Genomic DNA, 18,113 nt, shown 5'->3' on the forward strand with positions numbered 1-18,113 from the left:
CAGAACCGTGTGCTAGGTCTATCTATCAGTATAGGCAGGTCAGACACCAGACAGACAGTCAGAACTGTGCACTAGGTCTATCTATCAGTATAGGCAGGTCAGCCACCAGACAGACAGTCAGACAGAACCGTGTACTAGGTCTATCTATAAGTATAGGCAGGTCAGCCACCAGACAGACAGTCAGAACCGTGCACTGGGCCTATCTATCAGTATAGGCAGGTCAGCCATCAGACAGAACCGTGCACTAGGTCTATCTATTAGTATAGGCAGGTCAGACACCAGACAGACAGAACCGTGCACTAGGTCTATCTATCAGTATAGGCAGGTCAGACACCAGACAGACAGAACCGTGCACTAGGTCTATCTATCAGTATAGGCAGGTCAGCCACCAGACAGAACCATGCACTAGGTCTATCTGTCAGTATAGGCAGGTCAGACACCAGACAGACAGAACCGTGTACTAGGCCTATCTATCAGTATAGGCAGGTCAGCAACCAGACAGACAGTCAGAACTGTGTACTAGGTCTATCTATCAGTATAGGCAGGTCAGCCACCAGACAGAACCATGCACTAGGTCTATCTATCAGTATAGGCAGGTCAGCTACCAGACAGAACCATGCACTAGGTCTATCTATCAGTATAGGCAGGTCAGCCACCAGACAGAACCGTGTACTAGGCCTATCTATCAGTATAGGCATGTCAGCCACCAGACAGACAGACAGAACCGTGCACTGGGCCTATCTATCAGTATAGGCATGTCAGCCACCAGACAGACAGACAGAACCGTGCACTGGGCCTATCTATCAGTATAGTCAGGTCAGCCACCAGACAGACAGACAGAACCGTGCACTGGGCCTATCTATCAGTATAGGCAGGTCAGTCACCAGACAGACAGAACCGTGCACTAGGTCTATCTATCAGTATAGGCAGGTCAGTCACCAGACAGAACCGTGCACTAGGTCTATCCATCAGTATAGGCAGGTCAGCCACCAGACAGACAGACAGAACCGTGTACTAGGTCTATCTATCAGTATAGGCAGGTCAGTCACCAGACAGAACCGCGCACTAGGTCTATCTATCAGTATAGGCAGGTCAGCCACCAGACAGACAGACAGAACCGTGCACTAGGTCTATCTATCAGTGTAGGCAGGTCAGCCACCAGACAGACAGAACCGTGCACTAGGTCTATCTATCAGTATAGCCAGGTCAGTCACCAGACAGACAGTCAGAACCGTGCACTAGGTCTATCTATCAGTATAGGCAGGTCAGCCACCAGACAGTCAGAACCGTGCACTAGGTCTATCTATCAGTATAGGCAGGTCAGTCACCAGACAGAACCGTGCACTAGGTCTATCTATCAGTATAGGCAGGTCAGCTACCAGACAGACAGACAGACAGAACAGTGCACTAGGTCTATCAGTATAGGCAGGTCAGTCACCAGACAGAACCGTGCACTAGGTCTATCTATCAGTATAGGCAGGTCAGACACCAGACAGACAGACAGAACCGTGTGCTAGGTCTATCTATCAGTATAGGCAGGTCAGACACCAGACAGACAGTCAGAACTGTGCACTAGGTCTATCTATCAGTATAGGCAGGTCAGCCACCAGATAGACAGACAGAACCGTGCACTAGGTCTATCTATCAGTATAGGCATGTCAGCCACCAGACAGACAGAACCGTGTACTAGGCCTATCTATCAGTATAGGCAGGTCAGCAACCAGACAGACAGTCAGAACTGTGTACTAGGTCTATCTATCAGTATAGGCAGGTCAGCCACCAGACAGAACCATGCACTAGGTCTATCTATCAGTATAGGCAGGTCAGTCACCAGACAGGACCGTGCACTAGGTCTATCTATCAGTATAGGCAGGTCAGACACCAGACAGACAGACAGAACCGTGTGCTAGGTCTATCTATCAGTATAGGCAGGTCAGACACCAGACAGACAGTCAGAACTGTGCACTAGGTCTATCTATCAGTATAGGCAGGTCAGCCACCAGACAGACAGTCAGACAGAACCGTGTACTAGGTCTATCTTTAAGTATAGGCAGGTCAGCCACCAGACAGACAGTCAGACAGAACCATGCACTAGGTCTATCTATCAGTATAGGCAGGTCAGCCATCAGACAGAACCGTGCACTAGGTCTATCTATTAGTATAGGCAGGTCAGACACCAGACAGACAGAACCATGCACTAGGTCTATCTATCAGTATAGGCAGGTCAGACACCAGACAGACAGAACCGTGCACTAGGTCTATCTATCAGTATAGGCAGGTCAGCCACCAGACAGAACCATGCACTAGGTCTATCTGTCAGTATAGGCAGGTCAGACACCAGACAGACAGAACCGTGTACTAGGCCTATCTATCAGTATAGGCAGGTCAGCAACCAGACAGACAGTCAGAACTGTGTACTAGGTCTATCTATCAGTATAGGCAGGTCAGCCACCAGACAGAACCATGCACTAGGTCTATCTATCAGTATAGGCAGGTCAGCTACCAGACAGAACCATGCACTAGGTCTATCTATCAGTATAGGCAGGTCAGCCACCAGACAGACAGACAGAACCGTGCACTAGGTCTATCTATCAGTATAGGCAGGACAGCCACCAGACAGAACCGTGTACTAGGCCTATCTATCACTATAGGCATGTCAGCCACCAGACAGACAGACAGAACCGTGCACTGGGCCTATCTATCAGTATAGGCATGTCAGCCACCAGACAGACAGACAGAACCGTGCACTGGGCCTATCTATCAGTATAGTCAGGTCAGCCACCAGACAGACAGACAGAACCGTGCACTGGGCCTATCTATCAGTATAGGCATGTCAGCCACCAGACAGACAGTCAGACAGAACCGTGTACTAGGTCCATCTATAAGTATAGGCAGGTCAGTCACCAGACAGACAGAACCGTGCACTAGGTCTATCTATCAGTATAGGCAGGTCAGTCACCAGACAGAACGGTGCACTAGGTCTATCCATCAGTATAGGCAGGTCAGCCACCAGACAGACAGACAGAACCGTGTACTAGGTCTATCTATCAGTATAGGCAGGTCAGTCACCAGACAGAACCGCGCACTAGGTCTATCTATCAGTATAGGCAGGTCAGCCACCAGACAGACAGACAGAACCGTGTACCAGGTCTATCTATCAGTATAGGCAGGTCATTGACCAGACAGACAGAACCGTGCACTAGGTCTATCTATCAGTATAGGCAGGTCAGCCACCAGACAGACAGACAGAACCGTGCACTAGGTCTATCTATCAGTATAGGCAGGTCAGCCACCAGACAGACAGAACCGTGCACTAGGTCTATCTATCAGTATAGCCAGGTCAGTCACCAGACAGACAGTCAGAACCGTGCACTAGGTCTATCTATCAGTATAGGCAGGTCAGCCACCAGACAGTCAGAACCGTGCACTAGGTCTATCTATCAGTATAGGCAGGTCAGTCACCAGACAGAACCGTGCACTAGGTCTATCTATCAGTATAGGCAGGTCAGCTACCAGACAGACAGACAGACAGAACAGTGCACTAGGTCTATCAGTATAGGCAGGTCAGTCACCAGACAGAACCGTGCACTAGGTCTATCTATCAGTATAGGCAGGTCAGACACCAGACAGACAGACAGAACCGTGTGCTAGGTCTATCTATCAGTATAGGCAGGTCAGACACCAGACAGACAGTCAGAACTGTGCACTAGGTCTATCTATCAGTATAGGCAGGTCAGCTACCAGACAAACAGAACCGTGCACTAGGTCTATCTATCAGTATAGGCAGGTCAGTCCCCAGACAGACAGAACTGTGAACTAGGTCTATCTATCAGTATAGGCAGGTCAGCCACCAGACAGACAGTCAGACAGAACCGTGTACTAGGTCTATCTATCAGTATAGGCAGGTCAGCAACCAGACAGACAGTCAGAACTGTGTACTAGGTCTATCTATCAGTATAGGCAGGTCAGCCACCAGACAGAACCATGCACTAGGTCTATCTATCAGTATAGGCAGGTCAGCTACCAGACAGAACCGTGCACTAGGTCTATCTATCAGTATAGGCAGGTCAGACACCAGACAGACAGACAGAACCGTGCACTGGGCCTATCTATCAGTATAGGCAGGTCAGCCACAAAAACACAGACAGACAGAACCGTGCACTGGGCCTATCTATCAGTATAGGCAGGTCAGCCACCAGACAGACAGACAGAACCGTGCACTAGGTCTATCTATCAGTATAGGCAGGACAGCCACCAGACAGAACCGTGTACTAGGCCTATCTATCAGTATAGGCATGTCAGCCACCAGACAGACAGACAGAACCGTGCACTGGGCCTATCTATCAGTATAGGCATGTCAGCCACCAGACAGACAGACAGACAGAACCGTGCACTGGGCCTATCTATCAGTATAGGCAGGTCAGCCACCAGACAGACAGACAGAACCGTGCACTGGGCATATCTATCAGTATAGGCAGGTCAGCCACCAGACAGACAGAACCGTGTACTAGGTCTATCTATCAGAATAGGCATGTCAGCCACCAGACAGACAGTCAGACAGAACCGTGTACTAGGTCTATCTATAAGTATAGGCAGGTCAGTCACCAGACAGACAGAACCGTGCACTAGGTCTATCTATCAGTATAGGCAGGTCAGCCACCAGACAGACAGACAGAACCGTGTACTAGGTCTATCTATCAGTATAGGCAGGTCAGCCACCAGACAGACAGACAGAACCGTGTACTAGGTCTATCTATCAGTATAGGCAGGTCAGTCACCAGACAGACAGAACCGTGCACTAGGTCTATCTATCAGTATAGGCAGGTCAGCCACCAGACAGACAGACAGAACAGTGCACTATGTCTATCTATCAGTATAGGCAGGTCAGCCACCAGACAGACAGAACCGTGCACTAGGTCTATCTATCAGTATAGGCAGGTCAGTCACCAGACAGAACCGTGCACTAGGTCTATCTATCAGTATAGGCAGGTCAGACACCAGACAGACAGACAGAACCGTGTACTAGGTCTATCTATCAGTATAGGCAGGTCAGACACCAGACAGACAGTCAGAACTGTGCACTAGGTCTATCTATCAGTATAGGCAGGTCAGTCACCAGACATAGTCAGAACTGTGCACTAGGTCTATCTATCAGTATAGGCAGGTCAGTCACCAGACAGACAGAACCGTGCACTAGGTCTATCTATCAGTATAGGCAGGTCAGCCACCAGACAGACAGAACCGTGCACTGGTGTGTGTGTGTCTCACCAGATGACTCCAGTGTGTGTGTGTGTGTGTCTCACCAGATGACTCCAGTAGTTTCTTGGCCAGTCTCTCAGCACTGTTAGACTTCGGCAGGCTGCTCCTCCTCGTCGTCTCCCGACGTTCCCTCGCTCTCTCCCGCTCATAGCTCCTAGAGCGCGACCTGGATGAAGGAATAGGAATATTCATACATATTAACTCATTAAAGAGAGGAATATTCAAACATATTAACTCATTTAAAAGAGGAATATTCATACATATTAACTCATTTAAAAATATGAATATTCAAACATATTTACACATTTAAAAGAGGAATATTCATACAAGAGGAATATTCATACATATTAACTCATTTAAAAGAGGAATATTCAAACATATTAACTCATTTAAAAGTCTGTTATCTTACCTCCGGGATGAAGAGGCTGTCTGAGGTCGACGTTCCTGATCCCGGTGGGAAGACGACGAGGCCTGAGGGTCACGTTCTCTCTCCCTGCCCCGAAGTGAACCCGGAGACCGGGAACGCCGGGTGGTGGTGTTGTGTCGACGTTCGCGGGATCGTTCCCTGGATCGAGGTCGGCGAGTAGAGGAGGAAGGGGTGTGGTAGGAGAAGGGGCGAGGAGGAGGAGAAGGAGAGCGAGACCAGGATGAAGAACGGGAGGCGGAGCGTGTCCTCCGACGGCGCTTGGAGGACAACTGGCTGCTTTCATTTCTACTAGGAGCAGGGGAGGAAAGGGGGAGGGGGGGAGAAAGAGGGGGAGGGGGGAGGGGAGAAAGAGGGTGGGAGGAAAGGGGAGAAAGAGAGGGAGAGGGGGAGAAAGGAGAGAAAGAGGGGGAGGAAAGAGAGGGGGAGGAAAGGAGAGAGTGGGGGAGGAAAGGGGAGAAAGAGGGGGAGAGAAAGAGGGGGGAGAAAGGAGAGAAAGAGGGGGAGGAAAGAGAGGGGGAGGAAAGAGAGGGGGAGGAAAGGAGAGAGAGGGGGAGGAAAGGAGAGGAGGAAAGGGGAGAAAAGAGAGGGGGAGGAAAGGGGAGAAAGAGGGGGAGGGGAGGGGAGAAAGAGGGGGAGGGGAGGGGAGAAAGAGGGGGAGGGGGGGAAGGGGAGGAAAGGGGAGAAAGAGAGGGGAGGAAAGGGGAGAAAGGAGGGGGGAGAAAGGAGAGAAAGAGGGGGAGGAAAGAGAGGGGGAGGAAAGGAGAGAGAAGGGGAGGAAAGGGGAGAAAGAGGGGGAGGAAAGGGGAGAAAGAGGGGGAGTAAAGGGGAGAAAGAGAGGGGGAGGAAAGGGGAGAAAGAGAGGGGGAGGAAAGGGGAGAAAGAGGGGGAGGGGGGGAAGGGGAGGAAAGGGGAGAGAGGGGCAGGAAAGGGGAGAAATAGAGAGGGAGGAAAGGGGAGAAGGAGAGGGGGAGGAAAGGGGAGAAATAGGGGGGGAAAGGGGAGAAAGAGGGGGGAGGAAAGGGGAGAGAGGGGGAGAAAGAGAGGGGGAGGAAAGGGGAGAAAGAGAGGGGGAGGAAAGGGGAGAAAGAGAGGGGGAGGAGAGGGGAGAGAGGGGGAGGAAAGGGGAGAAAGAGAGGGGGAGGAAAGGGGAGAAAGGGGGAGGAAAGGGGAGAGAGGGGGAGGAAAGGAGAGAAAGAGAGGGGGAGGAAAGGAGAGAAAGGGGGAGAAAAGGGGAGAAAGAGGGGGAGGAAAGGGGAGAAAGAGGGGGGGGAAGGGAAGAGAGGAGGAGGATGAGAGAAGGAAGAGGTGGTCAGGCTGATGAAGTTATTCTGGTTGGTAACGTAAAGGATGAAAAGGGGAGTGTTTATATACTTCCAACAGACGCTGAGACTCAACTTGCTAAACCATTCAGTCAGCAGTGACCTAAATCGAAGGGACATTTAATTACCTTCTATTATAGAGCACAGTACAGGTAGGGGACTCACCGTGATACAGCTACAGTTTCCACGTTCCAGTCGGGATACCTGGAAGGAGGAAATGGATCAGGTGACTGGCACAAGCTACAACGTGAGGTCATCAGTGGGCGTAGATTTCAATTCCTATTTCTGCGATTTCCCTCGCATCCAAATCTCCTTATTCTCAACTGTATTGGACAAGATATCAACGCCCTCCCCACTCAATACTTTTTCCTAAAGTGGGTTTTTTGAGGAGGAGATGAGGGGAGAGGAATTGGGGGGAGGGGGGGCTGAGAAAAGAGAGAGAGGGAGAAGTGATATATAAAAAGAGAGAGAAGAAGACTCACGATGTACTGAGTAGACGACAATTCTCAACGTGGAGACCGGTGTTTTGATGCTCGATCCAGTTCTGTTGATCAAAACAGCAAACAGAGACAATCAGTCTGGGTCTTCACCCTCCTCACCTCTCAACACCACCAATAACCCCCAAACTCCTCTAAATCAAGCACTTTCAATACATTTGTTTGTTTTTTTCTCAACAGAGTCCAATTTCTTTCTGCTTTCATAGCAGGAGTTGATTTATACAATGCTGGGAAAAAAATAACTTGGTAAAAATAGGCTCTCTGTTCTACCAAGAAAAAGATTAACAGCAAAAGTCTGATGCTGGAGAGAAAAAATGGCAGCATCTGGAATCTTCCGGGGTTCTTCTCTGGAACGGATCCTCTCAGCAGTCTCTCGGCAGCCATCTTCTTCCCAAAAAACAACGTACTTCCCAAAGTAACTAAATCAATTGTATATTATAATTTTTTTAAATGCAGTAAGTAGTGTGTTGTGTCACTGGTTTAAACACAAGGGTATAATACAATGATATCAGGGTTTGAGTAGAAAACATTAAGTGGCGTAAATAGTCCATTAATTCACAACGGTCAACGTCTAGAGATGGAGCCTAAACTTCCTTGTTTCTGTACAGCACTGTGACATCAACTGATTTATGAAGGGCTTTATAAATACATTTGATTGATTGATGGTTGTTCTCTGGCAGCTTCTCATCTTGTCGTTGGTTGTATCGTCTTCGAGCACTCGTCCTCCTCAAGACAAATCCCGGTCATCGAAAGTCACAAATAAAACTGCATTTTATAACGGAATGTCTTAATTTTACAAACAAATGACAATATTTCAAGGTTTAAAAAATGTAAAATTTAAAAATGTAAAAAAAATCTCATGACATTACACAATTTTCAATAACGACAATAAAATAATGTTGAATACAGTCCAGGATTCGATGTCTTCATACTCCGAGGAGAAAACATTTTTTATACAAAAAAATAATAAGCTTTTCTGTTTTATTTAATGATTTTCATCCATTTTAGAACGTCTCAACTCACCGTGAAATACATGAGACAATCACAGCTAGACTGAAGTGTTTGAATAAACAAAAATGGATTCAACAAGAAGCAAAAGTCTTGAGTTACAACATGAGGTTCAACAATATATATATATATATATTTTTTTTAAAGGCACACAATCAGTCTGGAGAGGTTCAGAACTGGGTTCAAATACTATTTGAGATTTCAAATACTTTATATGTACTTGATTGATCACCTGAAACTGAAACAGCTGGAGCCGTTTCTGGAGGGCTAAAACACCTGGTCTATTATCCGGGACTGAAACAGACATGGGATACCAGGTAGAAACAAAAATAAAAATAGTATTTTGGCCTTCCAGGAAAGAAAAATCAACCAGTGCTCAAAGTATAACAATCTCAAACAGTATTTAGATCCAGGTCAAGACAGGAATGGCAAAAAAACTCACCTTTAGATGGGCACATTCTATGTTACAGAGAGAACAGGTATGAGGAAAGAATCTGGGAGAAGCTGCGGAGTAATCGCTCATCATGGTCGGGGTCGGTAACCTCTTCGTCATCATCATCATCGGGGGAGGTAGGTTCATCTGCTGGTGCATGGAAGGCATCGGACCAATCCGGGGCGGAGGAAAAGTCACCGGGACATGACCAGGAGGTGGGATTGACGGGTTCATGATGGGGAATATGGAAGGCCAAATGGGGGGTGTCGTGGGAGGAGGAACCCCGACCGGGACACCTCCAACCCTGAGTCCTGGAATTCCAACCCCAGCTCCACCTCCACCACCAAGAACCACCAGGCCGGACAGGGGCTGAGCGTGGCCCCGAGCGCTGCCTTGATTCTGGGACGCCAGGAGTCGGTTGAGTCCTTGGTCTCCGCTGCGGACAGGGATGTTCATGGACTTGGATGTCGCTTTAGAGGATGAGCCGTGGGTTTTGAGGGTCTGCTGGGGTTGGCTGGAAGGAGGAGGAAGGCCGATGCGAGAGCCTGTGTCTGTCATGGGCATGGGGCTCTGGACCGCAGGGCTGTGGATGTGCTGCTGTTGGGTACGCTGCTTGGAAAGGTCGGAGGTCATGGAATGGCCGGCGTACCCGCTCAGCGAGTCTCTGACCATGTCATATTTTGGCTTCTCTTTCGGGAGCGGATTGCGCAAGCTGTAATTATCGGGTTGGCTATTATCGCCATCATCATAACTGTCGTATTTAGTAGCACGAGAATGTTCGTAATCGATCACTTTGCTCTGTCCTCCACCACCGTGGTCGGACCCTGGGCCAGGTCCACCGCCTACCTTGGGCCGAGGGTCCACATCCATAGTTCTATTGGCCTTACGGATGCGGATGTCTCTGAGGATGAAGGGCAGGTTGTCTGGGGTCAGTTGATCGTCTGGGTAGTGGCTGAGGAGCTCCAGGTCTTCGTTGGACAAGCCGAAACTCGCCAGGATGCTGCTGGCGGACTTGGACGTGTACCGGGCTGGACGAGAGGCTGTGGACGAGGCGCTCATGGGAGCCTCGGAACCTCTTGAGGTGGACCCCAGCACTCCCGCACCTCCAAACCCAGAGGTTTGGCTTTGGTACTGAGGAAGGGTGGAGGAGTAGAGTTTGGAGGAAGCAGACTGGGTCAGGAAGCCAGACCAGGGGTCCATGGAACTTTGCTGGTCGCTGGAGGTCCGGCCAGGGGTGTAACCGCCCAGCCCTCCCCCAGACGAGAGCTCGTCCATGGGGTCACGACTTAGGCGAAGGTCTTGGGCGTCCAGTGAGACCTGCTGGTTCTTATTTTGCTGCATCAACTGGCTGAGCAGCCTCACCTCCTCTCTGGCCCCGCGGATGTGGTGGTCTATGGAGGTCTCCATCTCCGGGGTCATCCCGGTCGATCTCTGCCCCGGGTTATACCCCATCTGCTGGGCCACCATCGAGGACATCATGCCTCCCTGGCCGGAGGAACCACCACCACCACCAGACCCCAGACCAAGGCGGGAGGCCCCCAGAGGGTCCCTTCCTGCCTGGGATTGTGTGAGTCCGTACTGCCCCATCTGGGCGGCAGATCTCTGGGCCTGTGAAGAGTACTGATCCCCTAAGGGGTTATATAGGGGACGGGACATGTTATTGACGGTAGCTGCTGCTGTGAGGAGGTTGATGAAGGAGGCGAGAGGAGGTGAGTGTAGGGTGGTGGGGGGGTTGGCGGCAGAAGTGGCGGTTGCAGCGGTAACGAGCTGGGCCAGCTGCAGGGAGGCGTGGACTAAGAGGAGCTGCAGGGGCGGGATCCCAACTCCCAGCCCTCCAATCGGATTCAGCGGGCTGGAAAGGGGAGCAGCGCAACGATCCAATAGCAACGCAAAGCTGAAAGAGTTGGAGAGGAAAAACACACAGGAGGGTTACTGGTTGGTCTTCTCTCTGGCTCGCCCTGGGACAGGGCTATGGACAGTAGTAATCAAACTGGAAAGCAGACTGGATTTCTGCGATTGATCGGTTTGGTCAGTTTCCAGTCTATTCCACACTGAAACACTTTTCACATCAGTTGTGTGTCAAACTGTTCTAGAACAGCTTCTAGAACATCATCGGGGTTCTGTTGGTTAGGTCAGAGCAGAAGAAGACAGTTCCTGCATCTTCACTGGGGGAAAGAAAAACAGCAAGCAAACAGGGAACAGACAGGAGGGGGAGAAGTAGTCATCGTGAAAAACATACAACATTATTTTACAAACTCCATGCACTGCTTTAGTGAAATTTGCAAGAATGCAAGTAGCTTTTTTTTAAACAAAAGGTTTACAAAAAGTTTTACAGTCATACTTTTAAGATTATAGACTGCCAAGGGAAATAGTTTATTCAGTAATGAAACGGGGCTTACTAGTTTCGCTAAAGATCAGATTTAGTAGGGTTAATTGATTATCGAATGAAGACCGAATCAAAATGTGAAAGGTTACGTGGATTCATAAATCAAGAAACGGTGTCAGGGTTAGTTGTAACGGAACTTCATAAGACAACGATCTGAAAGTTGTATAACCAAACAGAACACTGCACTTGAGAGTTAACTAAACCAATTCATGTCTCTAACCCACACTAATACACTTTCCGATAATGTTGACGAGAAAATATTCTTAACAGCGTGTTTATATCCAAAGTGGTTAACGTCATGGTGCAAAGCGTTGAGACATGAAAGCTGAACTTCAAAACCTGCTTCATAAAAACCAGTTTTGAGAGAAGGGAACCCATCACCACCACCCGCAGAGAAAGATAGTGGGGAAAATAGGTGCAAGGAGAACCCGTACCCGAGCCTGGATTTTAAGCAGTTTACCACTGTGATTGGCTTCGTATATATGAATCATGTTCATGTATCTTTGCATCAGGATATTCTATACTGATAGGAAGGCTGTAGATGTTTTCACGTGTGATTAAACACAGAGAGATCAGCTGATAACAGAGCTGACCACGTGCCCCAAACTACTGCATTTGACAATACCAAAAACAAGTCCAATACTGGCATAACAATGTAAAATAAAAATAAAATTGCGCTTACGCAATAATGTCAATAGATTATTCTATAACGTTGCAGTGATCACGAGTGGAACGAGGCCCTATAAGACCTGATGGAAAACCTAAATATTTCAGCAGCAAACATTTTATCATCATCATCATCATCATCAAGCAATGAAACCAACAACTTCTATAACAGCAACATATTAAAATGGTGGGAAACACACTCCGTCAAACTTCCAATGAAAAGCCTCTTAAATAGATCTCTTAAATAGATCTCTTAAATAGCCGCCTTTTAATAGCTAGGAAAGAGCACACATTTCAAACACCTGGTCTAAATGGATTGTCTGCGAGGTTACCACGGGGACGGGGACTAACGCCATGTTACCACGGGGACGGGGAATAACGCCATGTTACCACGGGGACGGGGAATAACGCCATGTTACCACGGGGACGGGGAATAACGCCATGTTACCACGGGGACGGGGAATAACGCCATGTTACCACGGGGACGGGGAATAATGCCATGTTACCACGGGGACGGGGACAAACATTGAATTGTCTACTAAATATGGGGGAAAAAAAAGAGTGTTTGGACTTGGTCGTTTACATTTTTAATTTTACCTTTATTTAACTAGGCAAGTCAGTTAAGAACAAATTCTTATTTTCAATGACGGCCTAGGAACAGTGGGTTAACTGCCTGTTCAGGGGCAGAACGACCTTGTCAGCTTGGAGATTTGAACTTGCAACCTTTCAGTTACTAGTCCAACGCTCTAACCACTAGGCTACCCTGCCGCCCCGGTTGCAGTATCCGGGTAAAGACTCAGTAGCATGCGCCGCCTGGCCCGGAAACCCCACGTTGAATTTCATTTCAATTCTCTACATCGGGAACAAATTAGCATTTGGATCAGGAAAGTTTCCTCATGCGACTTCTACACGGCAGAATGTTGGAACTTGCTTAACCGGTTGTCCACGCGGTTGATCGACATTTATTTTTTTTGCAGGTAGGAATGTCAAGTTTTCAAGACGATGATACAGGAAATCCATAATTGCGTCAACCTTTTCATGGTGATAATAGCTGGGTAAACCATAAGAGCAAACCATACCCAAACAGTTCGAACTACTAATTTAAAAAATGACTCTCTCCAGAAATAAGTCTCTCACTGTTGCCGCCTGCTACCGACACCCCTCAGCTCCCAGCTGTGCCCTGGACACCATTTGTGAATTGATTGCCCCCCCCATCTAGCTTCAGAGTTTGTTCTGTTAAGTGACTTAAATTGGGATATGCTTAACACCCCGGCAGTCCTACAATATAAGCTAGATGCCCTCAATCTCACACAAATCATGAAGGAACCCACCAGGTACAACCCTAAATCTGTAAACAAGGGCACACTCATAGACGTCATCCTGACCAACTGGCCCTCCAAATACACCTCCGCTGTCTTCAACCAGGATCTCAGCGATCACTGCCTCATTGCCTGTATCCGCTACGGATCCGCAGTCAAACGACCACCCCTCATCACTGTCAAACGCTCCCTAAAACACTTCTGCGAGCAGGCCTTTCTAATCGACCTGGCCCGGGTATCCTGGAAGGATATTGACCTCATCCCGTCAGTTGAGGATGCCTGGTCATTCTTTAAAAGTAACTTCCTCACCATTTTAGATAAGCATGCTCCGTTCAAAAAATTCAGAACTAAGAACAGATATAGCCCTTGGTTCACTCCAGACCTGACTGCCCTCGACCAGCACAAAAACATCCTGTGGCGTAGTGCAATAGTATCGAATAGTCCCCATGATATGCAACTGTTCAGGGAAGTCAGGAACCAATACACGCAGTCAGTCAGGAAAGCAAAGGCCAGCTTCTTCAGGCAGAAAGTTGCATCCTGTAGCTCAGTGTCCTCGTTTGACCTAAACAGCATCTGCTTGGTCATGTGCACACCACAAGGTGCAAGGAGTTAGCCACCGAGCCAGATGGCTGATGAGCTCGTGTTACAACTCTCAATTTAGAGAGGAGATCATTACAAATGCACAAATAATTAGAAAACTCTGACATTTTATATTATTAGCTAGCTAACAGAAATGTAGTAGCTAGTGCCACACTTTACAGGCTGCAAACTATTAGCTAGCTAACAGAAATGTAGTGGCTAGTCCCACACTTTACAGGCTGCAAACTATTAGCCAGCTAACAGAAATGTAGTAGCTAGTGCCACACTTAACAGGCTGCAAACTATTAGCTAGCTAACAGAAATGTAGTGTCTAGTCCCACACTTTACAGGCTGCAAACTATTAGCTAGCTAACAGAAATGTAGTAGCTAGTGCCACACTTTACAGAATACAAAATATTAGCTAGCTAACAGAAATGTAGTGTCTAGTGCCACACTTTACAGGCTGCAAACTATTAGCCAGCTAACAGAAATGTAGTGGCTAGTGCCACACTTTACAGAATACAAAATATTAGCTAGCTAACAGAAATGTAGTGGCTAGTGCCACACTTTACAGAATACAAAATATTAGCTAGCTAACAGAAATGTAGTGGCTAGTGCCACACTTTACAGAATACAAAATATTAGCTAGCTAACAGAAATGTAGTGGCTAGTGCCACACTTTACAGAATACAAACTATTAGCTAGCTAACAGAAATGTAGTGGCTAGTGCCACACTTTACAGAATACAAACTATTAGCTAGCTAACAGAAATGTAGTGGCTAGTGCCACACTTTACAGAATACAAACTATTAGCTAGCTAACAGAAATGTAGTGGCTAGTGCCACACTTTACAGGCTGTAAACTATTAGCTAGCAAGCATTGCTAGCCAAACAATCATGTGCACACAACAGCCAGTCCCCCATCCAGAAGGAAGTTTTGTGATGCATGTTAAAAATCATACAGATTTCACAGAAAACCGGAAGATTGGTTTTTGGTTAGGCTGTGATAAGGGTGATCACTGGGATCCCGAGAGGTGCAGCTGTCTAAGGCACTGCGTCTCGGTGCTAGAGGAGTCACTACAGACCCTGGTTCGAATCCTGGGCTGTATCACAACCTTGTTGTGATTGGGAGTCCCATAAAGTTAGATCAAAGCTGAATTGGAAGATCACATAATGCTAAAATGAGTAACATTACAGATCCAAATTTAATAGCATAACCTGATATCCCACTCACTGCCTGTCGTTTCCAATGGAAACAAATTAGTCATTGTGGGCAGAACAAGCTTGAGATCCTATTGGCTCATTCCTCGTTAGGGAACGCCTACTCTGAGGTGCAATAACTCAAATCACCTTAATTAACACTCAAACAATCAAACATTTAAACCTTTGACAAAAGGTTAAAAAAAACATCTACAAAACGTAGTCTGTTCGTAACAGAAAATTTGTAATTGTGGGCAGAACAAGCCAGAGATCCTATTGGCGTGTTTTGGGGGGGAGGGGGCTGTGTTTTGGGGGGAGGGGGGCTGTGTTTTGGGGGGAGGGGGGCTGTGTTTTGGGGGGGAGGGGGCTGTGTTTTGGGGGGTTGTGTTTTTGGGGGGGGAGGGGCTGTGTTTTGGGGGGGGTTGTGTTTTTTGGGGGGGAGGGGCTGTGTTTTGGGGGGGGGGTTGTGTTTTTGGGGGGGGAGGGGCTGTGTTTTGGGGGGGGCTGTGTTTTGGGGGGAGGGGTGCTGCACACAAAATATATATATGTATCTAGGCTACACTGTCCTACGAATGTCCCGCATTTGGGCATTTTAAATGTGGTCACCCTAAGACGTGATAGATCACAGCTGCCTTTTGCGTCTTTGACTTTCCGAAAAACATCAGCCCTCCATTTTGTATTTCCTGTATCGTGTTGCATTAAGCGACAGAGGACACAAACCCGAGTTTCTACTTCCAGCCAGCGGTATTGTCCGTTTTAAATCACATACGAACTAATCTCTTCTGTCTTGTGAAATAGGGTTTTTGTTACATACCTTCTGTTATTTTCGGTTCTTTTCTATGGAGAAATCTCGTACTTGTCTTTCTCTCCAAGCGAATCCACGGACGCTCAAGGATTTGCGCATGCGCATTCGACTATCTCATCCGAACAACGTCATAGACCCACAGAAAACAGAGGAGTTGATTGGAGGAACTTGTAGTAGCTATTCTTCGCCAGATGGGGGAACCCAAGCCCTACATCAACACCAAATTCACAGAATAATTTACCAAATTTAACATCATTTATTTATTTAATCTTTATTTAAACTAGGCAAGTCAGTTAAGAACAAATTCTCAGTTACAATGATGGCTTAGGAAGAGTGGGGTAACTGCCTTGTTCAGGGGCAGAATGACAGATTTGTACCTTTGTCAGCTCGGGGATCCAATCTAGCAAACCTTTACGGTTCTGGCCCAACGATCTAACCACTGGGCTACCTTGCGAAAGCAACTTAAACTAATGTCATGTAAACCTTAGCTCGGAGGGCTAACACAGTTTTAATGAAAGCAGAAGGGACCCAGGTTCAAATCAGCTCTGATGATTTTTCCACATGAAAGACGGAAGAATGAATAGAGACGGGACAGAAGGAGGATGGATAGATGACGGAGGTCTGTATGAAACGGAGAGGAGGATGAACAGATGGGATGAATGAACACGTTACGATCAAAACTCATTTGGGATTAATAGATTGCTAGATTAGAGCAGGGCTGTCAAAACACATTTGGGATTATAGATTGCTAGATTAGAGCAGGGCTGTCAAAACTCATTCGGGATTATAGATTGCTAGATTAGAGCAGGGCTGTCAAAACACATTTGGGATTATAGATTGCTAGATTAGAGCAGGGCTGTCAAAACACATTTGGGATTATAGATTGCTAGATTAGAGCAGGGCTGTCAAAACTCATTCGGGATTATAGATTGCTAGATTAGAGCAGGGCTGTCAAAACACATTTGGGATTATAGATTGCTAGATTAGAGCAAGGCTGTCAAAACACATTTGGGATTATAGATTGCTAGATTAGAGCAGGGCTGTCAAAACTCATTCGGGATTATAGATTGCTAGATTAGAGCAAGGCTGTCAAAACACATTTGGGATTATAGATTGCTAGATTAGAGCAGGGCTGTCAAAACACATTTGGGATTATAGATTGCTAGATTAGAGCAGGGCTGTCAAAACTCATTCCATGGGGAGGGCCGAGTGTTTTCAGGTTTTAGTTTGTTCCCTTTAAATTAAGCCCAAAACAACCAGGTGAGGGGAGTTCCTTGTTAATTAGTGACCTTAATAATTTGATCAAGTACATGGGAGGTGTGGAAAACCCTGCTCTGGGGAATGAGTTGGACACCTGTGCATTAGAGCGTTGCCAAAGTGAGACAATATCAGCCTTAGATTGGTTGAGTCTGTGCTCGCCCCATTCTCATGGAGTAGATGAGGAGTTTGTCAAATTATCCTGTTGGCGGATGAATGTGCTGAAGTCTACTGCCCTCGGACGCCCCATGTGTCACTATACTACCCACTACCCCCATCATACTGCATACGGTCCCACTACCCCCATCATACTGCATACGGTCCCACTACCCCCATCATACTGCATATGGTCCCACTACCCCCATCATACTGCATATGGTCCCACTACCCCCATCATACTGCATATGGTCCCACTACCCCCATCATACTGCATACGGTCCCACTACCCCCATCATACAGCATATGGTCCCACTACCCCCATCATACTGCATATGGTCCCACTACCCCCATCATACTGCATATGGTCCCACTACCCCCATCATACGGCATATGGTCCCACTACCCCCATCACAGGGTAAAGACAGGCATACGGTCCCACTACCCCCATCATACTGCATATGGTCCCACTACCCCCATCATACGGCATATGGTCCCACTACCCCCATCATACTGCATATAGTCCCACTACCCCCATCACAGGGTAAAGACAGACATACGGTCCCACTACCTACCCCCCATCACAGGGGAAAGACAGGCATACGGTCCCACTACCCCCCATCACAGGGTAAAGACAGGCATACGGTCCCACTACCCCCATCACAGGGTAAAGACAGACATACGGTCCCACTACCCCCCATCACAGGGTAAAGACAGACATACGGTCCCACTACCCCCCATCACAGGGTAAAGACAGACATACGGTCCCACTACCCCCCATCACAGGGTAAAGACAGACATAC

The 18,113-nt window shown here is 47.7% G+C and overlaps 1 protein-coding gene across 1 annotated transcript in view; it reads right to left on the minus strand.

Annotated features, from left to right (window-relative positions):
- Positions 1-11,337, minus strand: part of LOC139415797 (zinc finger protein 638-like) — a 49,739-nt gene extending 38,402 nt beyond the window's left edge. The window contains 5 exon segments of the mRNA XM_071163890.1: positions 5,304-5,425; positions 5,669-5,993; positions 7,184-7,209; positions 7,488-7,549; positions 8,953-11,337. Coding sequence (XP_071019991.1) covers positions 5,304-5,425; positions 5,669-5,993; positions 7,184-7,209; positions 7,488-7,549; positions 8,953-10,599 — 2,182 coding nt within the window. The 5' untranslated portion in view covers positions 10,600-11,337.
- Between the last annotated feature and the right edge of the window lie 6,776 nt (positions 11,338-18,113).

The sequence above is a fragment of the Oncorhynchus clarkii genome, chromosome 9, assembly GCF_045791955.1.
Source record: "Oncorhynchus clarkii lewisi isolate Uvic-CL-2024 chromosome 9, UVic_Ocla_1.0, whole genome shotgun sequence".
NCBI classification, from domain to species: Eukaryota; Metazoa; Chordata; class Actinopteri; order Salmoniformes; family Salmonidae; genus Oncorhynchus; species Oncorhynchus clarkii.